Raw genomic sequence first — 24,557 nt, forward strand, 5'->3', positions numbered from 1 at the left:
GTGCTGTTTTCTTACTCTGCCTCCCTTCAACATCCAGAGGAGCAGACAGGACAGACAGATAGGACAGGATGGATGACAGGACCCAGGGAGGGGCAGTGCTCTCAGGATAGCCCCAGTCCAGACTAAACAGCAAACAGACTCCTCACCAGACAGGGACAGTGTTTACACAACTGCCCAAGACACAGACATATACAGTACAAGAAAAATATACACGTGTATATGCCTTGCACATAAACACCAACACGTCACACTAATAGATAAACAAACCTACATGCATTCATATTTGTATGCCTACACACAAACACATACATGTAGGTAGAGCAATGTTTCCTTTGCATAATCAGCGTAATTGCTTCACCATTTGAAGAATTTGCATCTGTAACTATGTGTTTCAGTCTTTGTGAGAGTATGTGAATTCATCTGAGTGAGCATGTCTTTGTTGCCTAGTTGGTCTATCTGCGTGGTCTGTCTATGTGGTCTATCTGCGTGGTCTGTCTGCGTGGTCTGTCTGCGTGGTCTGTCTGCGTGGTCTATCTGCGTGGTCTGTCTGTGTGGTCTGTCTGTGTGGTCTATCTGCGTGGTCTATCTGCGTGGTCTGTCTGCGTGGTTTATCTGCGTGGTCTGTCTATGTGGTCTGTCTATGTGGTCTATCTGCGTGGTCTGTCTGTGTGGTCTATCTGCGTGGACTGTCTATGTGGTCTATCTGCGTGGTCTGTCTGTGTGGTCTATTTGCGTGGTCTGTCTGCGTGGTCTATCTGCGTGGTCTATCTGTGTGGTCTGTCTGCGTGGTCTATCTGTGTGGTCTGTCTGCATGGTCTGTCTGCGTGGTTTGTCTGTGTGGTCTATCTGCGTGGTCTATCTGCGTGGTCTGTCTATGTGGTCTATCTGCGTGGTCTGTCTGTGTGGTCTATCTGTGTGGTCTATCTGCGTGGTCTGTCTGCATGGTCTATCTGCGTGGTCTGTCTGTGTAACTCTCTGTGGCTGTCTGGTGTGTGATGTACTAAAGGAGTCTCACTGTCATGGGAACTGCTCTGTGTCCTGGCACTCTGCCAGTAATCCAAAATCTTTGCTGTTGATTTAGCCGTTGATCCCTGGAAGTGGTGCGGGAGGATCAGCGATGCATTTGGAGGTACATAAATCATGGGATATGGTCATTTTTATTGTGGTTGCATTTTTCCTCTGTCTCTGGAGTGGGTCTAGAGTGGTTCAGCCTACTATTGTCTGCTGCTCTATGAATGCATTTCTGTATTTCCCCACGCTAAAAAAGGCCTCTTCTGAAAATCCTCTGTGTTTACAGCCTCTATCAACAGACCACACCACAGTAACAATCGAATCATCACTCCTTTATCATGGTCCACTCTTACATGCTGAAAAGTCCCACACTTCCGGACATAACTATTTTTATGTACAAGAGGACTAGCTCAAACCTCTATTTGCCATATATAAGAGATTTAGCCACAGACACACAGAAAAGCAGTGAAACTCTGTGCTTTGTCTAATGACAGCCAGGGTGTAAAAATAATAGTGGCATGTGTGGAGAACATGTTTTAGCACATGGAGAATTGAGCTACATTACTTCGTTTTTGGTGCTACCCAAGGATTCATTTATCTGTATTTTATTACTCATCATGGGTAATAAACTTTCTCTTTAGGGACAATTACATTTTACACACAAACCCTCCTTTAACTCTGATTTTGCTAGGTTCCTGTGACTGTGGCTGCAGTGCATGCACTTTTCTAAAGCTACTGTATCTCTCTAAAAATGGGAGTTGCAGAAAAAGGCAGAAAAAATATAGCTGTTGGAAGTAAAGACCTTTTACCTGATTAAGTTTCAGTTTAAAAACACCCTGAAACATAAAGTGTTGGCAGCGTTCACACAGAACAGACAGAACAGAGATCCTGTTCCGCCACATCAGTACCAGCGTGTGTCTTTGCCTGCAGCGCTGTCACTCTGTGTGGGGGCGTCCAATATACCCCACATACACCCCTCCACCCCACCCTATCCCGACCCACCTGTAATAAAAAGCGTTATGAATGTATGTGTCTTAATTCTGTTCTACTCATGTCTGTGGGTGGCAGAATTAGGCAGGGGGGTAGAGAGGGGCCATTTAAAAAGAAAACCGTGTCCAGTTTAACCGAGCTGCTCTAAGCCGATTTTTTAGGGTCACATTGGCACCAATGGGGGATTAGTTTTGTTCAGATCAATGCCTGATTGAGATCTTTCTCTCTCCCATTGCCTCCCTCTGTCCTCGGAGAAAGCTTCCAACGTCGTGCGATTTGTACTTGGGTAAGAAGAAAGGCTCTCCCCTCCTATGGAGGACAAAGACACATTAACTCAGTTTTGCTGATTTTCTCTCCTCCGGCAGTAAAGCTCCCGGTCTAAAGGATCAAACGTATGAAGATATGACGAATGATGGCACCCCCACGCCTCCCTGTCCTGACTGGAGATCAGCTGTTAGTTCTACAGCTACTGTTGCAGAAGTGCAAAACAGGTGGCTGCAACAAGTGTGTCGGTCTCCAAGTATGCCTGTGAGTATTTTGTCTGGTGAAGGATGTCTGTGTGTAAGTATATGGTGTAAGTATATGTGTGATATGCTGTTATATGTTTACATGACAGTCTGTCGACCATGTGGTGTCACATTGAGGGAAAGCTTGGCATTACTTCCCACGGAGTCGTCAGACAACTTGAAACCATACCTCTGCTGTCTAGTAATGGCAAGTAGGCACAGTCCATGACATAAACAGAAGTCTATACACTGGAGGGAGTAGAATGGGATCAACAGCCCATAGTTCATATTGTTCAATATCTAAAGTATAGGTGGTAGTATAGGCTACATCCACTGGTATGTATGTTGCCATGGTTAAAGCACCAGGGTGCTCTATGTTCATCCATACTGTATCTCAAAGCTCAACCTGTCATCATCCATAGTCGGAAACAAACAAATAAACATACAAACTAATGTAAACCTTAATTAATGGTGGCATTGTTGGTTTTCTGAACGACACTAATACGTTTTTCCTACCGTTTGTCCTCCGACCAAACACACTCTCATTACCAAAATAAAAGACTAAATCACAAATGTGTCAGATGGATCGTCCACTCTCAGCATTGTATACACAAACACACAAGCTCCGCTCAGCAAGGATGAGACGGAAGGCATAAAGAAAAATGTTTACTCTGATAGTTTCCCAGCAACGCAAACATCAGCAAGCTGGAATATTTGAATAAAATGTCCCGATTGTTAATCTCAGTAAATATTAAGCTGACAGGAAGATATGTTGTATAGTTTAAAAAAAATGATGACTTAGTAAATGTAAAAATATCAATTTAGTTTATATTTACAGTTGAATATAAATAGTATTTCACACGATTTCTTGTAAAATTATTAGAGCTTTAGCTCACAATGTTCAAAGCAGAGCATAGACTTAATTTAATTAAGTCACACATTTCAAAAGCTGCAGCTGTTTGGCCATTTCTGTCCTTTGAATAACATTGTTTGGTGACACTCCCAATTAACATATGTGTCTGGAGTATCTTAATATACTTGTGTCTTAAACTAGTAACTCCGACTAACTCAATCAAACCTTTTGAGAAAAGAGTTTGAGAAACCAAAAGCCATTGCATGTTGAGGTGAGGTGTTCGTATTTTTCAGTTAATAGCCAGTTACAGCATTGGCATCTGGAAATGGTTGACCACTGGCGTACTGATAGATCAGGGTCAAATGTTAGAGGTTAAATCAGGCCGGGTCTGGAGGAGATTTGGAAAACACCCCCAGGCAATCACCTGTAACCCCAAAGTCAGGCAGCGAAACAGACCTCCTGACTAACTAGAGAGCAGAAAAACAAAGACACACCCATTCTAAAGTACAGGAAAAACCTACAGGAAAGGGGTGAAAACATGGCTTCGGGTGCATGGAACATGTACTCAAAATATATGGGGTCAAAACAAGCCAAACCAAGGTGCCTCACAGGAAAACCACAGCTGTTTGAAAGGAACAGGAGCTATAGAAACAACCTCTCTAGAATTAGGTAACCCTTGATTAAGAGCAAGCATGGATAAATTGGCCCAAGAGGTCATAATGGGTGCGGGGGTCATTTGCAATCTGCTCACAGCTGCAGGGTTGGGTACCCAACCCTGCATATGTGTGTGTGTGTGTGTGTGTGTGTGTGTGTGTGTGTGTGTGTGTGTGTGTGTGTGTGTGTGTGTGTGTGTGTGTGTGTGTGTGTGTGTGTGTGTGTGTGAGGGGGATGAGGCGGCATTCAAGGACTGAAGAGAGGACACCCTTTCTGCAATTATACTGACACCACACCATAACTACTAAAATGTAATAAGTATTGGTATGTAACTCAGAGTCAGCAGGTTCCAGTTCACACAGGGTTCAGAGTATACACAGACATTAGATCCTATAAAAAGGCTAGTCCAACATCCATACCTGATCTCATTCACTTCAAAACTTCCCTTCCATTCACTTCAAATGTATATTATACAGTATATATAGAAAAGTATGTGGACACCCCTTCAAATTAGTGGATTCTGCTATTTCAGCCACACCCGTTGCTGACAGGTGCATAAAATCGAGCACACAGCCATGCAATCTCCATACACAAACATCAGCAGTAGAATGGCCTTAGTGAAGAGCTCAGTGACTTTCAACATGGCACTGTCATAGGATGTCACCTTTCCAACAAGTTAGTGTGTTAAATTTTTGCTCTGCTAGAGCTGCCCCGGTCAACTGTAAGTACTGTTATTGAGAAGTGGAAATGTCTAGGAGCAACAAATCAAATCAAATTTATTTATAAAACTCTTCTTACATCAGCTGATATCTCAAAGTGCTGTACAGAAACCCAGCCTAAAACCCCAAACAGTAAGCAATGCAAGTGTAGAAGCATGATGGCTAGGAAAAACTCCCTAGAAAGGCCAGAACCTGGGAAGAAACCTAGAGAGGAACCAGGCTACGAGGGGTGGCCAGTCCTCTTCTGGCTGTGCCGGGTGGAGATTTTAACAGAACATGGCCAAGATGTTCAAATGTTCATAGATTACCAGCAGGGTCAAATAATAATAATCACAATGGTTGTCGAGGGTGCAAAAGGTCAGCACCTCAGGAGTAAATGTCAGTTGTCTTTTCATAGCCGATCATTCAGAGTATCTCTACCACTCCTGCTGTCTTCAAAGAATTGAAAACAGCAGGTCTGGGACAGGTAGCACGTCCGGTGAACAGGTCAGGGTTCCATAGCCGCAGGCAGAACAGTTGAAACTGGAGCAGCAGCACGGCCAGGTGGACTGGGGACAGCAAGGAGTCATCAGGCCAGGTAGTCCTGAGGCATGGTCCTAGGGCTCAGATCCTCAGAGAGAAAGAAAGAAAGAAAGAAAGAAAGAAAGAAAGAAAGAAAGAAAGAAAGAAAGAAAGAAAGAAAGAAAGAAAGAAAGAAAGAAAGAAAGAAAGAAAGAAAGAAAGAAAGAAAGAAAGAAAGAAAGAAAGAACGAGAGAGAGAGAGAGAAAGAAGAGAGAAAGAGAGAGAGAGAGAATTAGAGAGAGCATACTAAAATTCACACAGGACACCAGAAAAGACAGGAGAAATACTCCAGATATAACAGACGGCTCAGCGGCTCAGCATGCTCAAAGAACAGGACCGCTGAGTGCTGAAAAATATAACACGTAAAAATCAATGTCAGCACGAGCTGTTCATCGGGAGCTTCATGAAATGGGTTTCCATGGTCAAGCAGCCGCACACAAGCCTAAGATTAATAACATGCACAACGCCAAGTGTTGGCTGGAGTGGTGTAAAGCTTGCCACAATTGGACTCTGGAGCAGTGGAAATGCGTTCTCTGGAGTGATGACTCACGCTTCACCATCTGTCAGTTCGACGGACAAATCTGGGTTTGGCGGATGCCAGGTGAAATCTACCTGCCTGAATGAATAGTGGCAACTGTAAAGTTTGGTGGAGGAGGAATAATGGTCTGGGGCTGTTTTTCATGGTTCGGGTTAGGCCCCTTAGTTCCAGTGAAGGGAAATCTTAACACTACAGCATACAATGACATTCTAGACAATTCTGTGCTTCCAACTGTGTGGCAACAGTTCGGGGAAGGCCCTTTCCTTTTTCAGCATGACAATGCCCCCGTTGACAAAGCGAGGTTCATAGAGAAATGGTTTGTCCAGATCGGTGGGGAAGAACTTGACTGGCCTGAACAGAGCCCTGACCTCAACCCCATTGAACACCTTTGGGAGGAATTGGAACGCTAACAGTGAGCCAACATCACTGCACAACCTCACTAATGCTCTTGTGGCTAAGTGGAGGCAAGTCCCCGCAGAAATGTTCCAACATCTAGTGAAAAGCCTTCCCAGAAGACTGGAGGCTGTTATAGAAGCAAAACGGGGACCAACTCCATATTAATGCCCATGATTTTGGAATGAGAAGTTTGACGAGCAGGTGTCCACATACTTTTGGTCATGTAGTGTATTACTGTATATAGTAGAGCCACTTATAGTATAACCACACACATCTATCTAATGGGGCAGCAAATCAGCGTTTGTTTTGACTCATCTAGAGCTGGTTTTCAGTGAGAGAGAGGGGGAGATGGACAGTGCACCTGTGAGCTGTCAGTGGACCAGACTCTAAGGATAAGTGAGGAGAGAAGGGGGGATGGAGTAAAGACGACTGAGGGAAGAGAAATGGGGGAGGGAGGAGAGAGGGAGGGGGGAGAGAAGCAGGGAGGGAAGAGAGAAGGAGGAAAGGGGGAGGGAGGGAGGGAGGGAGGGAGGGAGGGAGGGAGGGAGGGAGGGAGGGAGGGAGGGAGGAGAAAAGGGGTGCAGTGAAGGAGGCGGATGTCTAAGGGGTTCCTGGGCTCTGCAAACCACTTCATTTCTCACTTGAGTGCCTCTCTTTGGGCATTAACCAAACCCCCCCCCCCCCCCCCCCCACCTAACCGCTTCAGATTGAAATTCCTCCACTCAGCAAGACCCTGTGCTCCCCTCGTCCCCCCGCGCTCGGCACACACCAAGGGGCATTCAAAACGCATTAACACCAAATCAATGGGAAACAGTGAAAAAAGCAAAAAATCTCCTTAGCAACATAATCTAGATGGTCTGACAAGAAGAGAAATGAAAAGACAGGAATAAGAGAGGGGGAGGCAGTGGCGTTTAGGAAGGGAAGAAGAATTGGACACAAAGCTGGGGACACAGACAGCAACAAAATAGAAAATTAACACAGAAGAAACTGTTCCTTTTTCAGAGGAGCACAATCAACGCTATTAAATCCCAGCCCCCCTTAAACAGCCATTAGACGGAGAAGGGGACAGGAGGGGAGGAGAGGGGTGCTGGACTCTATACAGAGCTCTACAGGGAATGTAAAGTAACTGATCCCTGGAATAAACACATTTAGTTATGTGTTACGCATGCAAAGTAAATATTTCAAACTAAAAACAAGTACATTCATTCAGGCTTCAAAATGATTGATTGACAAATATTTTATTTTTTATAAATGTAGCAATTATTTATCAATAATGTTTTGGTAAATTAGAAGTGATTTATTGAATGTATAAATTTGGTCTTGACCAAAGAGTTAATTAATTTAAATGTTTATCTATACCATCATACAATAGCCCAGCTGGAACTTAGACATAAAGCATGGGAGCTTCATGCAGTGGTTCCCTAGACATGAAATCATGCAATAAAATCCCCAATTATCTTAATAACCACACACAAATGGAACATACACCTGTAAATACTTCAACTACATTAGTGAGATCCTGGAACATATTCAGTATTTATACAAACGCTTTCCTCAAGTTGAAGTGCTCATTGTCTCTGGCTCTTGTCTAGCCTTTATCCAAACACACTGCCTTACTTTATGAGCTCATGGTCTGTCTCCTACAGCACAATGCACTGGTCTGAAGCATCTCTGAGGACCTAGTCTGTCTGGGAAAGATAGAGAGGGGAGAGTAGGGGAATGGAGGAGAGATGCACCTGGGATCAGAGATGGCAGAATGGAACATCCCTCGAACTGGTTCTGACACACCAAGTTGGGCTAGTTTAGGCTGAAGAGAGGAAGAGAGAGTGATGGAGCGTGAGATAGAAGGGGAGGGAATATTGTAGACTAAATTAATTGTGGGTTAGAACAGACCTATCTCATAATCGCGTGGGTGTGTGAATGTGTTGGTGTTATAATATGCGTTTGAATCTTGGTGTGTTTCAGAGTTGTGGTTTATGCATTGGTGTTTGTGTTTCTATGTGCTTCTGCTCTCTCGTCTATCTGACATAGTAGAGGTGGATCTACTAGGCTGCTGTGCATCTAACAGGGTAATTAGCATGGAGCTGGAACACTGGCCACCAGAAGCCCTGTAAATGACCCTTGACCTCCAGACATGATCAGGCCATTAAGAGGAGGGGCAGGGCTGCTTTAATTAGGAGGTCATTAAAGAGACGCCCCAGCCCCACATGGGAGCATATAAAGCCATCTCAGCACACAGACTGAATGACACATATACATACACTCACACTCAGAGCCACTTTTGGAGCTATTTATTTACACACATTTGCACTCATACATTCTACCAGTAGAGACAAAACCCCTCACCTGGACACAGGTCCAAAATGTGACCTCACTACACAGACTGTCTGCAATAAAAGGCCTGATTGCTTGTGAATAGCAAGTAGTGAAGGTAAATTATCATTATTTCTATGACTTTTATCCCGAGAAGGTCAAACCAAAGTGACTGTCTTCTCAGAGAGAGAATAACAAAAGAACTGTTGGACATAAGTCAGCTGTAAGAAGCCGTAGACTGCCAATACTCCCAGGAACCGCCAGTGTGGGGGGAAGAGTAGCAAAAAGAGTGCAGAAGGGTGAAAAGGGTAGGGAGAGAGGGAGGAGGAGAGGAACAGAGAGCAGGATAGAGGGTAGAGAGAGGTGAAACAACAATGTCAAATAAAGTATAAAGGTGGGGAAAAAATTGATGACAAGGCGAAGGAGGGAGCGAGAGAAAGAGAGAGTCCAGGGCCCTCTTTGTTCAAGTCTCTGATTTCACACTTGCACAAAGAGCTTTGGGGACGTTTCATCCTTTTCACGTTTCTTCTGCGTTTATTCAGCGTTATTCTGGAGCACAGGCAGTGTCTCTCCTGTGTGAGAGAGGGTGCTGCCTGGAGAGGAGTCAGCTCCATTCACAGCTTTATAAATCACCTCAGCATGCACGGACCGTGGCCAATCGGCCAATTACACCCCCCTGACACACCGGGGCCGATAAAGAAGGCCCAGGACAATGGGATCACAGGCCAGATAAACGACCCTTTAATGAAGGCGGCCACAAAACAGGCCAAAACCGCGCGCCCCACTTACGTATTCCATCATGCTGTTGCCCTCACATTTCCTCTTGCTCAGCCGCCGCGGCAGACACAGCTGGGTGGAAGGAGAGGGAGAGAAAAAGAGGGAGAGAGAGAGAAAAAGGAGAGAAAAATGACTCTGCGCTCTGACACTGCTAAGCCCCCCACCCATGGCCCCTTTCAGACTTTTGGCTGAACAAAAGCATCTGTTGCCATACTGCCCCGCTCAGACCCCCCCGTACACACACACACCCGGGTCGGACGGAGAGCTAGCGGACGGGGAAAAAGGCAGCATTGGGCCTTATGCAGCTGCGGCTGCTCACCTTGTGGCACAGGCCATTGTTCTACCATTTCCAGGAGCTTCTCCATCCATCTTCGTGTCTGGGGGACAAATGAGAGAGAAAGTGTGTGAGAGAAAGAGTTAGAGAGAGAGAGAGAGAGAGAGAGAGAGAGAGAGAGAGAGAGAGAGAGAGAGAGAGAGAGGGGCACAGAACTGCAGCTGCCGAATGAATAGAAGAGGGGATGATGAGGGGATGAGAGAGGTGGGATTGAGAGATGGGAGAAGAGAAGGGGGGCAGCTGCAGGGTGGTCCTGCCCTCTGCTCCCCCACCTCCAGAGTCCCAGCCCACTAACCAGGACACAAACAGCCAGGCCTCTCCTCCTCTCTCCTCTTCCAAGCTGACTGACCCACTCTGGGCACAGAACAGACACCTCCTTATGACACATAAGGAGACAGATGAGAGATGGAGGGGGAGCTATAGAGAGGGGGTGGAGTTGTGGATTCCTCTTCCAAGCTGACTGACCCACTCTGGGCACAGAACAGACACCACCTTATGACACATAAGGAGACAGAGGAGAGATGGAGGGGGAGCTATAGAGAGGGGGTGGAGTTGTGGATTCCTCTTCCAAGCTGACTGACCCACTCTGGGCACAGAACAGACACCACCTTATGACACATAAGGAGACAGAGGAGAGATGGAGGGGGAGCTATAGAGAGGGGGTGGAGTTGTGGATTCCTCTTCCAAGCTGACTGACCCACTCTGGGCACAGAACAGACACCACCTTATGACACATAAGGAGACAGAGGAGAGATGGAGGGGGAGCTATAGAGAGGGGGTGGAGTTGTGGATTCCTCTTCCAAGCTGACTGACCCACTCTGGGCACAGAACAGACACCTCCTTATGACACATAAGGAGACAGATGAGAGATGGAGGGGGAGCTATAGAGAGGGGGTGGAGTTGTGGATTCCTCTTCCAAGCTGACTGACCCACTCTGGGCACAGAACAGACACCACCTTATGACACATAAGGAGACAGAGGAGAGATGGAGGGGGAGCTATAGAGAGGGGGTGGAGTTGCGGATGTATGGAATAGTGAAAGATAGAGAGAGGAGATGAAGGGAATAAGACTATGTGTAAATAGAGAGAGAATGAGAAGAGCGGTCTCACACATACTGTATGTACACAAACAAACAAGGTTCCGCTATAATAAGTTGAGCACATAAAGTAAATTACGAGATGTTAATTACTGAGTTGTCTTAACTCTTATCTGTGCCAAAGCCAGATCTCACTGAGGCTTAAATAGTATTCTAGCCTGCTTGTCCCCAGACTCAACCATTAGATTTATTGTAAGCCACAGACGAACAAACAACCTAATAATAATCGACTGAACATTTTCAAAGGAAAAACTCAAAGAGAAAAACTAGGAGTAGGAGATGGATCAAAGTGGTTATGAAATCTCTGAAATCTCAGTTGGTTATAGTTGTAGTTATGGGTATGAATATGACTTCACTGGGATTAACGCGCTGTTCTGGAGAAACAGCAGCCCAACACAGTGCTGTCCTAATCAACCAATTTGATTGGCTGCAAATAGTTCCTTAAATATTTTATCTTTTGTTTTCAAGCAGTTTAACTGTTAAGATATACTATGAATTAAAAAGCTGGTATTTGCCTGGAATTTACAAAGAAAATATGTGAAAACAATAAGTACTTAAGAATTAATGTCAATTGGTAACTAATTAGCACCAAATGGAATGTACTGGTACTTATATAATAGTCTCACAGAAAGTAAAAATGTATTAGGCAATTATCATATTTATTTATAGGCTGCGGATCCGTAGGTGACCTACCCTGTCCCGTCCCCATCCCGCCCCCCAGATCCCTTTTCCCCGGGGCTGAAGATCTGTATCACGTTCTGTGCATGTGTTTCTTTACCTCTACTTTACACACACATTTATGTGATCACCCCCCCCCCCCCCCCCCCCCTTCACATTTCTCACAATTGTGAATGACAATTCTTCAATCTTTACAGGTGAAACGTCCATGCAGCAGCATCTGCATTCCAACCATTTGATCTCAATCAGTTTCATGGGGATATGCATTTAGATCTTCTTAGATGTACAGTGTTATTTCAAAGTAGCCTACAGTATTGTGGAGTAAGAGAATGTGCAGTAAGAGAATTTTAGAGCAGATGCTGTTAGCCTACCTGTGTTTAGTTTAAATCAAAGCACATATTTTGCCTAGTGGCGCGAGCTGTGGAATTTTGGCCACATGAGCAGAATCATCCTAAAATCTCAAGAAATTAGGTGGTGTTTTTGTCTTACAGTAATCTTATACTATGCTATTATATACAGTTCTGTTATGTAGAATACTATCATAATGTGATCTTGCAGACATTGATTCAGCTTTGATCTAACTTTATTAAGCTGCACATGCGCAGAAGATTCAGGACCTTCAGCTGTCGGGAGGAGGGGGCCAAAAAAGTCTGATCCGAAGCCACTCCATTACTTATATTCCAGGAAAATATATATCAACCAAAATATCTAAGTAGAAATGCTAATAACTATGTTTACAACAAAAAAGTGTCTGCAAAAGAGAGAGTGATGACAGTCCGATCAAAGGCTGAGGTAGGTGATGGTAGGATCCATGCACTGCAGGTGCAGAGATGTTGTCACCAAGTTTAGCCCCCTCAACCCCCTCTTATACTCTCCTCCCAGACCCCCCCCCCCCCCCCCCCCCCCGTTAATACCCCCTCTAGAGTGGGCTAGCAGTGTGTCACCCACCCCAAGTGCATGATAACCCACATTCACCACAATAATACTAAGCGCTCCATACCATCATCCCCATACCACTTCATCTAAACTCCACAGACTACACTAATTTAACAGTGTACCTCTATGAAACTCCAGCATAGACAGCCAAAGCCACTTGTATACCCAAATGTCCTACTGAACAAAAGGCGTCAGCCATTACACAAAATACTTTCTAATTGACCTTTCTTCACTAGATACTAGTCTTTGATAAAGTACTCTTTAACATACCCTCACTGACTCTGAAGAAGTCCTTAAATCCCTCCCTTTGTAAATGTAAGAGTTAAAGCCCTTTTAAAGGCGCTCCACCACTAGGGTTTATTGTTTTTCTGATTACTATGCAGATAAGGTCTAAGCCAAAGATCCCTATATCATAATTGTAGATGTATCTATTCTAGATGTACAGTAGGCCTAGATACATTTATCATATTCTGAAAACATTTCCTCTCCTGTGTATTGTTGGGCTTAAAAGAGAAGACTTTAAGAGTCTGTTTAACATTCTGGTTCGGTCACTCCTTCCCTCGTCTCGCCCCAAAAGTCTTTGTTTGGCCTGCTCCTCTAAAAGACCTGGAGTGTCAGGAGGGGCGGGGGGATCGATTTGATTATAATCGGACCATGAAAAGAACATGATCTAACTGCTTTCAGGCCGGAGTAAATTTAGGCCCACTCCTATCCCCCCCTCCCCCCTCTTATTTCAAACACAATGAAGCTGGCCAATTTAAAAAGCTTTGAATGTCTCGTCAATGACTTTGTGAATACATAGGAGAGAGATTTGGAGAGGGAGAGGGAGAGAGAGAGAGAAATAACGAGGGAGGGAGGGGAAAAAAGGGGAAAAGGGCCAGGGAGCAGAGATAAAAATTCCAAGAGTTGTTTAAGCGTGGGTGGGTTCATTTGCATGACAGCGATGTCTGAATGGGCCTGACCTCTCGGACCGCCCCAGCGCTAGGCCGAGCTGCAGCCTGACGCGCAGGCTTTGACCCAGCTCATCGACTCTGAATGGATACTCTGTCAAAGGGAAGAACCTCGCAGCTCTCAACCGGACCGACGGGACGGCATCTGCCTGACACCCAGCTACCTCACACACAGGTCTAACTCTGTACACTTCACAAATACACACAAGTCTACCTGTATACGAATATACAGGTCTACCTGAAACATACACATGCAACATATCTCCATCTCACTCAAACTTACAGCCTCAATCTCTCTCACACATTCGCAAGCATTCACTCACGCACACAAACGCACACACACACACACACACACAAGACAAGAATAAAAGAAACATAAATATCCATTGCAACAGCTCAAAAAAATACATACATTTATCTCTCACACACATATACATACACACTGACAGGTGCAGAAAAGCCCTTGCACGTGCAGACACATTAACACGCTTCACTTGACAGCTCTATGATTCACAGCAACAGGCAGGTGAGAGGACATAGAGCGGGTGTAGGGGTGTGGGGGGTGTAGGCACTGTATGCAGTCTGCATACAAATGTCATCCCCCCCAAACCCCCTTCATGGACACAAACACTTGGAGTTTTGACACTCTGTGCAAACACAAAGCTCAGACGGCTTAGAAACCCCTCTCCATTTATCAGCCTGGCACAGAGCAGGGAGATGATGCAGCCTCCTGTCCCTGACCTCAGCTCTGTGCCCCTGTCTACTGAAACTAACCCCACAATAGGAGCACTCAGTACTGTCACCGACTGGATACAGCTAGTGGTGTACACTATATAAGTGGATTGTTACTGGTAAACTGGGGGAAACCTTATTAAATAAATAATTAAAAGCAATTCAATTCAGGCAACGTATGCTACAATATTTCCACATGCCTTTATTGTATTAGGCTACTAAAATTGTATCATAGAGTGTGAGATAATTTCAGGGTGTCTGCCCTACATTCACCCTATTACTACGATAGATGATGGGTTAAAACACTAAAGAATAACTGTCCTTGCCCTCAGATGAGTGTAGACCTACTGTCCTCACTCACAGCCAGGAAAGTGGCTGAGACGGGCCCTCCAGTCGGAACCAGCTAGCCCACTCAAGGAGAGTAGCTCTTCCCGCCGGAGAATTACACCTCCCAAGTGAAATGCTCCAGAGCACACAGAGCTGCAAGTGTGATGCAGCTGTGCAAAAAAAAACAGCCAGTTCATGTGATGTACCAATCTACCTACCGCACAATTAAGCGCCTGTTGTATAATAGGCTCTGCTGGGTTTAAAACACTTTATGACTTTGTATGCCATCAACCTTGATGTACTCAATCCAACTAGCTACTACAATACCCTCCCCTACTGTAATATTATTCTCAGGGAATGGAGGTGGGGGGAAACATCAGGGCCTTACGACTTGTTAGTTTAAATTATAATCTGGACCGCAGTATGCTTCTTATCATTGGGCATAATCTTTATGTATTAAGCATATCCTGTTGAAACACTCTAATCCACTAACTTTCCAATGTGTTCACACATTATCCTATACAACTCTGTTTACTCAAAGACTACTTAACAGAACTCAAATATGATTCAAATGGGAGCATGGGAACACACGAAGAGCATGTATTAGCTGAAATTCATGTAAACATATAAAACCTCAGATGACTTGAGGAACAATAAGACCTGATGACGTACATACTAAGCACCTTTAAGCCTGGGACCCCCCCCCCCCCCACACACACACACAAGCTTCTTTAATCCACCAACTAAGGAATTAGCTTTACTGCAAGTAAATTAACTATATTATTCACATTAACTGATGATAGACAAAATAAATGTACAGTATTTTTAGGTCTGAAAACAAAATACAGTCCAATCCTCTAATAAAAAGTTAATACAGATGTAGGATCTGAATTTTTACATTTACATTTTAGTCATTTAGCAGACGCTCTTATCCAGAGCGACTTACAGTAGAGTGCATACATTTTTATTACATTTTACATACTGAGACAAGGATATCCCTACCGGCCAAACCCTCCCTAACCCGGACGACGCTATGCCAATTGTGCGTCGCCCCACAGACCACCCGGTTGCGGCCGGCTGCGACAGAGCCTGGGTGCGAACCCAGCCCAGCCTGGGCGCGAACCCAGAGACTCTGGTGCCCTAGACCACTGCGCCACCCGGGAGGTGGAATTTGAATTTGATCCTACACGGCAGGAAATGCAAACTTGTAGTGTATTCAAGGTTTAAAAAGGCTTCTAAAGTTTGCAATTCCCACTTTAAAACGTCAGACTTGATTTGCCCTAACGAAAAATGTATCAACCCCTACACAAAAATGCCTATTAATTATAATCCACACAATAATTTACATTTCTTGCTGCTGTAGCAAACTGGTTCAAATTAAGATCCTACATCTGTAGAAATTTGATTCTAATAACTGTTTGCTTATTTCGTATAAGCAAAGTATTATGACATAGGAAGGATTCTATCAAGCTGTTTTTTTGGCAACTATCAGCTGTTAAATCTCACTTTATCTTAAAAGCAGAGAGTACTGTATCTTTAAGACCTCACATTGGGCCATAACATGACTATTTTAAAATATGAAAACAGATGTAAATGAATCATTGGAGCTGAGCTTGGCTGATAGTCATCTCTTACAGATAGAGAGAGAATAATTTCCCTCTAAGTTCTACATGGCGAAAAAGCACTTTCTAGATGTAACAGAAGAACTGTTTTATAAAACAAAGACAATTTCAATTATGTCTGATTGTGCTAGCAGCTCTGTGAAATGAATACAAACGAGCAGTGAAGTGGCAACAGCTTTAAGAAAGATACAGACAAAAAACAAATTGATGCACTCAATTGTTTAAATGAGTACAGTATGGCATAGGCCCAGTGTGGGGCTGGATCTTGACCGCTAACCCCCCTCTCTTCCTCCTATTCTGCTCAGCACATTTCGCTAAGTGTCGCATTAGAATAACACAGTGGATAATAGGTGGAAAAATGCAGACACAATCTCAATTAAGAGATGTGTGACTTTGCCCATCCAGATGGGTGAAGGTTCGTTAGGAGACTAGGGATGTATGGCCTCTCCTCTCATTTGCCTCAGATATAGTTGTGTTGCCTGCCTGTGTGAAGGCATGGGATGTGGTTGAAGGGACATGGTAGCGGACACTAACTGGCAATGATGAACATCAGCATAACGACAAACACTTCTCTGGATGAGGCTGACATGTTATCCAATCAATAGTTTGTCTGGGGATGGGAAACTGCAGTGAAAGAAAAATAAATCAGAAAGATAAATTATTTATTTAGAAATAAATAAAACTTCCTCCTCATCAAAGCCTATTGTGTCAATTTGCTAAACATCACAAGAGCCTGAATCACCAGAGCATTCGCATGCCCTTGAAAACATCCTCCAAATCCCAGTAATGGGCATTCTATTCACTACGATATGGGATGAAAATCTGTATTTAGCTGACAGTGCACGAGTCACACATTGAAATATCTAGAAGATTTGACATATTATCATCAATAATTTTGTGCTAATCCTTTGTCTTTTTATTTGTACAATCCCCCAGCATAACAACTGACTGATAATTAAGGAAATCTTTGTATATGACAGGACTAAATGATTGACAGGTGTAGGATGCTATAAAAGGTGTAAGAGTGAAGGCTTCCATCAGCTGGCTATAGGCTTTTCCTGAGCCCACAGGAGCAGATTGTACCCCATGCCTATTCAGCCAAGGCCTGGTGACAAAAGACATGGCCTGGCCACACATTCCAGACTGCTTCCGCTCCAGCACACAAGCTCAATCCTAGGGATTTCCCCTTTCAGAAGCAGAAAACGGTTACAATATCACCTCTTTTATGTTCTGGGAGAGATGGCTGGGGTAACTAGATGGATAGGAGAGCCATCACTCACTCTGGGATACATTTCCTGGTTCACAGCCAAACAGGAAGTCAGAATCATCCTCTTGTTGTGGGGCAGGTGCTTGACAAGAGGGGGAATGGCTGAGAACCTGTAAGGATGAAATTCAGACATGCATCTATGTTGAACTTGTGAACAACCCACTGTAGAATACTCAGAGCATGGCGGTTCAATAATACCGTTCCCACTGTCTAGGCCAAGAAGTTGTCATGACTATAAATAATAGAGAAAATGAAAACTGATCATCACTGCTATAAATTAATACATTGATTGTTCCACTATTATTTTTGCTCTCCATGGATGCAAAGACAAAGGTTGTCTCTATTACACTAATTGTGCATATTCTGTGATTGTGTGTTTTGGTGGCAGGAAACAGGGGAGACCATAATTTAAAAGGAAATGTTTGGTGTATAGTGTACAGAGGCAGGCTTCAACAATGTAGCTGTTATGGTAAAAGACCACCCATTAAAAAACAGGGTGTTGATGTCCAGAGTGACCAGTAAGAGAGTGCATGTCCCCAATAACAGGGTGTTGATGTCCAGAGTGACCAGTAAGAGAGTGCATGTCCCCAATAACAGGGTGTTGATGTCCAGAGTGACCAGTAAGAGAGTGCATGTCCCCAATAACAGGGTGTTGATGTCCAGAGTGACCAGTAAGAGAGTGCATGTCCCCAATAACAGGGTGTTGATGTCCAGAGTGACCAGTAAGAGAGTGCATGTCCCCAATAACAGGGTGTTGATGTCCAGAGTGACCAGTAAGAGAGTGCATGTCCCCAATAACAGGGTGTTGATGTCCAGAGTGACCAGTAAGAGAGTGCATGTCCCCAATAACAGGGTGTTGATGTCCAGAGTGACCAGTAAGAGAGTGCATGTCCACAATAACAGGGTGTTGATGTCCAGAGTGACCAGTAAGAGAGTGCATGTCCCCAATAATAAGTTCCAAAAGGCAGACAACAATAACCATTAGCAGCAACAGTGATGAAAGAACAGAGAAGCATCACAGGGCAACGTCTGAAATATCTTCTGATCAAAATGAGGATGAATATTCAGGACTTTTCTTTGGCAACTCAAGCAAGAGGAGATTGCTATAAGGGCTATTTTATTTTCTGTAGTTCATTTTGGCTCAGTAATGACTATTTGCTTAGTCTTTTAGAAGGAAGAGAGGGGGACCGAGCCCTAATAAGGGGAAGAGAAGAGGCAGAGAGGGGAACCAGGGCCCTAATAAGGGGAAGAGAGGAGGCAGAGAGGGGGACCAGGGCCCTAATACGGGGAAGAGAGGAGGCAACCATCGGGTTGGTATTTATCTCGTTTTCTAGACTCTCCTTAATTGCGCATGGTATTGAAACGCAGACATATTTCTGTGTTTGTTTGTGTGGACATCCAGACACTTCTTGCCTGACGGACACACTTCAGTCTCGAGTGTCTCGGCTAAGCAGCTCGGTGAGAGCTAGAAACGTTGCTCTAATTAGTGGGAGCCAAGCGCATCTCTTCGGCCGACAATGAGGGCCTGTAAGTGGCTTGGTTCACAAGGCTCACCCAGTGTTGTGGGTGTCACTGTCCTGAGGAGGATTGCCTGGAATGGTGTTTTCGATTTAAATGTAGGGTAAAACAGTGAATAAAGCCTTATATGGCCTATTAGAAATGGTTTGCCAGAGTAGGCCTACTAACTTACAGGTTTGACAATTCTGAATGAGGAGCAAAACCCTTATTTTGTTATTCAATCAAATGTATTTATAAAGCACTTTTTACATCAGCCTATGTCACTAAGTGCTGTACAGAAACCCAGCCTAAAACGCCAAACAGCAAGCAATGCAGGTGTAAAATTGTTATTCAGGGTTTAGCTCCACATTTAACGTTTATCTGATGTTCTGTGCACAGAAATATCCCAAATTATCTTTCATAGCATGAACTGATGGATGGTTAGATGCACTTAAAGAAAAAGGTTTTATTTCTAACTCATTTTTGTATAGAGATCAAATTATTAATTGAGATATAAATTAGATTCCACACTGAGTGGGACCATGACTCCTGCAGAATCCTATTCAACTTCTCCTACTGGCTCTTTCTCTCACTCTCTCTTTTCACTGAAACCCATGAGATGGAGAGTAGCCACTGCAGCTGCTATTCACATGAACGAGATAATTGTAAATGAAAAGTCACTGCGTGTCATTATGTTGTCTGCAGGATCATTGTTCATTTTTCCATCGCCATTGAAAACTATATTGAGAACCCGAGTGTTTCTATTCAGTTTTGGTATTCAGGATCTGTTGCCTGGTTACTAATAAAGGAGGAAATCACCCACTGTATTGGCCAAGATGGGCCGCAAGCCGGCCCTGTGCAACAATGCAACTTTTGTAAAAAGGCGTTGATACAACAAGTTAATGACGCTTGTTCAACAAAACATTAATGGACTTCTTCACGGTATAATATGGACTGAGAATGAGAGGGGGCTGCCTCAGCAAAGCACATTAACACGTTTGTGTGTTTTTGTTTCTGAGAAACTCAAAGCACTGTGTCCACTCCCCCCCCCCCCCCCCCCCCCACCCCACCATAAGATAAGAAAATTATTGTCAGAATAGAAACATGTGGCATATGGTTCTTATGGTATCCCTAATAACTAACAGCCTAACAGTTTGTTGGTCACAAACAAGCAAAGGCCTGGTGTATCTTCCCACTAACAAGGAAAATATCAACAGCTAATATGTGGAGGACTAAGCAGTGTGCATTAATTTCTAAAGTGTGATTTATTACTAATTTGATCTTCATTATAATTAATGGGCACATGATTAATTGCCACATCAACATGACTTGAATAGGGCTGAATGGACTAACTGCTGAATGGTTATATCGTTTGCACACAACATGGGAGAGGAACTCATTGCAGTGGGGCCCTCTGAGCTTTATGGATTTCTGACATTCTTTTCAAACTCAGACGTTTCGTTTTTAAGGGGGTAATTTGGTAACGGTCCCATTGGCGGCAGCCGCTTTTTAACTGAAGCATACAAAGCTGTAGTCCTGTCACCCCAAGCAGAATAAAAAGAATCAAAGGATTTTTACCTTAAATGGACTAATTTTCTTCTTGAATTATGAAAGTAATGGCTAGGTAACAGCCTGTGCTCTGTACCCGACGGCTTAATGCCTGCTAAACCCTTCCACGTGGCTCGACTGGTCGGGGCAATTAGAGCTCATTATAGCCTCATAAAGGATCTCATTTGTGGGATTACTTAATAGACAATGAAATTTTATCGTGCAGAATTATGGAAAAATAATATTGGAGCTAGGATGGTGTGATGAGGGCGCGCGCCACACATCATTCCGCCTGGTTTGTCCTCTCTCTCTCTCTCTCTCTGGAAACTGTTCTCCGTACCATAACAACCCATTGCGCTTCTCATGTCATACACGGTGTTCACTTTATTATAGCAATTACAGTCTGCGTGACAGACGTGTTTGTTTCTGTCATTTATACCTGTATTAAGTCATATTCTAATTCGTTTAAAGATGCCAATTAAAATCGTATGAGCACTGGTTACCCACTGGTTGCTTCCCCAAATTAAGCAGAGAAAAAACATACAACGAATTGACCATGTTCCCTTCCCTTATAAGGCTAATTTACACGTAGAGCAAACAGTTGTAAACCCCACAAAAATATAATTGTATGATCTTGGATATATAGGCCTAGTTTAATTGGAAAATGTATAGCCAACGTAGTGCGGTTTATAGTCCAGTTTTACCTCAATATTGCAATCCTTAAACTGAACTCTTGTATGCATACTTGTCCTTTGCTCAAGAGACTGAATGGATGTTTACGCTTGTAATGTTTGCACAATTAAACTTCGGAAACCGCGCACGCCGCTCGCTTCCATGCGCTCTGTCTGGAGGTTCGAGGCGTTAGTCCGCAGATGAAAGTAGAAGGTAAACCCACTGGTGACCCGCCTGGAGATCAAACTCGCTAATTATTGTCACAAGATAAGGGATTAACGCATTTCTGAAATAGCTGCCTGTTTACTCGGCAGAAACCCAGCGTAATAAACACTTTCTAATTTAATTCTAATCGCTATCAAATAGTCACAACCCAGACAGAGGCATTCATAATTCTTTAATTGCTGGACCTGAAATCTTTACCAAAGGGACGCATCCAGGGAATGATTATACTGCAATTATATTTAGTCCAGGTAGTCACGAGATTTACAACTTCAAATCGCATTTCCACAAATAAACTCTCACACAGAAAAGTAGATTGACTCTCATTGTCACAATATACAAGGCTTGGGCCATACAATTCTGTCAATTATAAAGTCATTATCTAAGCATAGTTTGCTAATTAATTGGGATTTAAAACAAAACGAATAACCAACTGGAGGCATTACGCTGGTTTGAATCCCTGCTAATAGAGAGCTCATTGTTTAGACCAACAGTATTATGGACGATCAAGTCTGGTAACAAACAGTACAAGAACCATCACCCATAGGCTACCCAAGGCAGCTGCTCACATTGTAGATAATGCATGTGGTTTGTATGTGAGTTTGCTGAGAGCTACAGTATATTCAGAGGCTGGAGATGAATTGATATGATACTAGAGGTAGCCTATTAGAGGTAGCTCCAATAGGCTATTGCAGATGTCTGTGATCAATTTTAGCTATAGAGGCCTACTGTTATATGAATATATGTAGCCTATCCGTCAAAGTTCACATTTGAATCGATCATGAACAGGTGTACAGACAATTTCTGGGACACATCAGTGTTACGTCTGAATTGACCATATACACTGACTGTACAAAACATTAAGGACACCTGCTCTTTCCATGACACAGACTGATCAGGTGAATCCAGGTGAAAGCTATATGATCCCTTATTGATTGCACTTGTTAAATCCACTTCAATCAGTGTAGATGAAGGAGAATAGACAGGTTAAAGAAGGATTTTTAAGCCTCGAGACAATTGAGACATGGATTGTGTATGTGTGCCATTCAGAAGATGAATGGGCAAGACAAAAGATTTAAGTGTCTTTGAAGGAAGTATGGTAGTAGGTGCCAGGCGCACTGGTTTGTGTCAAGAACTGCAATGCTGCTGAGTTTTTCACGCTTAACAGTTTTCCATGTGTATCAACAATGGTCCACCACCCAAAGGACATCCAGCCAACTTGACACAACTTTGGGAAGCATTGGAGTCAACATGAACCAGCATCCCTATCGAACCCTTCGATACCTTGGAGACTCCATCGCCCGACGAATTTAGGCTGTTTGTTCTGTTGCTATTCCTTAATCAATGCAACCGTTTAAATTAATTTAAAATCGGATTGTTGTTTAGATAAAATATGGATTTTATATTTTAAATATAATTTTCTTCATCAAATTACATTACCGCACAGAAACAATATATTGCATGAGATGTGGGCACTATTGTCTCAGGCAGCTGATGATGCTATAGATAAACTTTGTTTATCTACTCATATTATGTTTTTTGAGTGACTTGTTATTAACATGACTTTTCACTATATTGGGGGTAAAATGAGCGAATGTGGAGATTTTGATTGGAAGTTCTCTGAGAAATCACGTGGTTTGAGCAACTTGCAGTATACTGAAGCCCTTGGAGCCGGCTGCGCACGTGGGTGACGCTAGGGCCAGCCCTCTCCGGGGTCCCTTTTGTTTAACCATCAAACATAAGGACCTTCCGAGATCCTGAGGGCTTCAGATGAGAAACGGTCAACATCTTGTGCAAGGACCAATACTGACTGACCGCTTATCGTTCTGCAGCCATGTCTAGATCCTTTTATGTCGACTCTTTGATTATCAAGGACACCGTGCGACCCGCGCCTCTAAATGAGCATCTCGGACAAGACTTCTTCATCCCCATCAGCATGCATTCGCCCACCATGATGACGGTCAACGCGCCGGTGTGCCCATCCAGGAAGACCGGCACATTCTGCGTCTGCCCGGTTTGCGTCACGTCCCATCTCCACTCATCCCGCGGCGGCATTTCGATGCTGAAGAGTCAGTTCCCGGGAGCGGAGCCCCAATATTGTCAGAGGATATCACACCACCAACAGTCTCCGGCGCTGGGACACGCACCTGTCTGCACGCCTACGTACAGCGTCACTGACCCCAGGAGGTACCACTGTCTCTCCATAGGTAAGAATATGTTGTGCTCTCTGACCACCTGTATCTGCAATTCAACGCAATGTAACAACCTGTCAATTCAACCTTTGAAATTAGAGCAACATATCTTAATTGCACCACATATATTATGCGTAATTGAATAGACTAGTACGAAATAACAAATACGAAATAACGAACATTATAATGTTTGTTATTTTGTATTCGTCTATCCAATTACGCGCAATTACACACAGTACAACCAATGCCATTTCTTGCATAAAGTATGTAGTGCACTGTTAGAAATGTGAATAGAACAATGATGTGGCTAAATCGTTGTGCTGTCTCCATCAGGCGCCTCTGAGAGCAATCACATCCAGAATGGCAAAAGGATGCGCACGGCTTTCACCAGCACGCAACTATTGGAACTGGAGAGAGAGTTCTCCTCCAACATGTATCTTTCCCGGCTCAGAAGAATCGAAATTGCGACGTATCTGAACCTCTCGGAGAAGCAGGTGAAAATCTGGTTCCAGAACCGGAGGGTGAAACACAAGAAGGAGGGCAAGGGCACACAGAGGAGCGCGCACAGCGGTTGCAAGTGCGCAAGTGGTCACACAGACTACCCGAGGTCTGAGGACGAGGAATCTTTATCCCCTGCATCAGCGTCAGAGAAAGAGATCTCCCCAATCTGAGGCCATCTCACACTATACATACTTCCATTACACTACTGGCATAGTCTACCCTTGTTCAACACGGATTCAGCAATACCAGACGACCTCAAGGCCATGATATGCTACTTCCAGTCTGAGAAGAACTATTGGGAATATCTTTGGTTCCCTCTGGTTAAATCGTGTAGGCCTATTTGTCCTTCGTTTTATGTTAACTGTCCAATATGAACAAATTGTGAATACATGTTTTATTTGTTAAAACATTTAGAAACATAAATGTAATGTTAAATCATTCAGGGTTCAACCAACGTCAAAGTTGTACATCCTCAGTAGTTGTCATACAATGCTTGGTATCTTTCCTCTTCCATGTGATTAGATAAATATCATATTTATCCGATGTGGCAATGCCGCTGTTGATCTACTCTGTTTCACATCTGATTTATCCACCTGAATTTGTATGTGCTTAGTAGACTATTATGTAAATAATATGTATATTTGTATTTATTTTAATAAAACTT

The 24,557-nt window shown here is 43.7% G+C and overlaps 1 protein-coding gene across 1 annotated transcript; it reads left to right on the plus strand.

Moving 5' to 3' along the window:
• The first annotated feature begins 23,034 nt into the window (after positions 1–23,034).
• LOC120054926 (GS homeobox 2-like) lies at positions 23,035–24,063 on the plus strand. The gene is made up of 2 exons (XM_039002664.1): positions 23,035–23,407; positions 23,726–24,063. Exons 1-2 carry the CDS (start codon positions 23,035–23,037, stop codon positions 24,061–24,063), a joined length of 711 nt encoding a protein of 236 aa, XP_038858592.1.
• The last annotated feature ends 494 nt before the right edge of the window (positions 24,064–24,557 follow it).

Source organism: Salvelinus namaycush, chromosome 10 (genome assembly GCF_016432855.1).
Source record: "Salvelinus namaycush isolate Seneca chromosome 10, SaNama_1.0, whole genome shotgun sequence".
NCBI classification, from domain to species: Eukaryota; Metazoa; Chordata; class Actinopteri; order Salmoniformes; family Salmonidae; genus Salvelinus; species Salvelinus namaycush.

Bases quoted from the DNA above. Each gene is read 5' to 3' on its own strand.
- LOC120054926 (XM_039002664.1), top strand. From the start codon at position 23,035: ATGTCTAGATCCTTTTATGTCGACTCTTTGATTATCAAGGACACCGTG. The intron at 23,408-23,725 runs GTAAGAATATGT...TGTCTCCATCAG, and splicing joins GTACCACTGTCTCTCCATAG to GCGCCTCTGAGAGCAATCAC.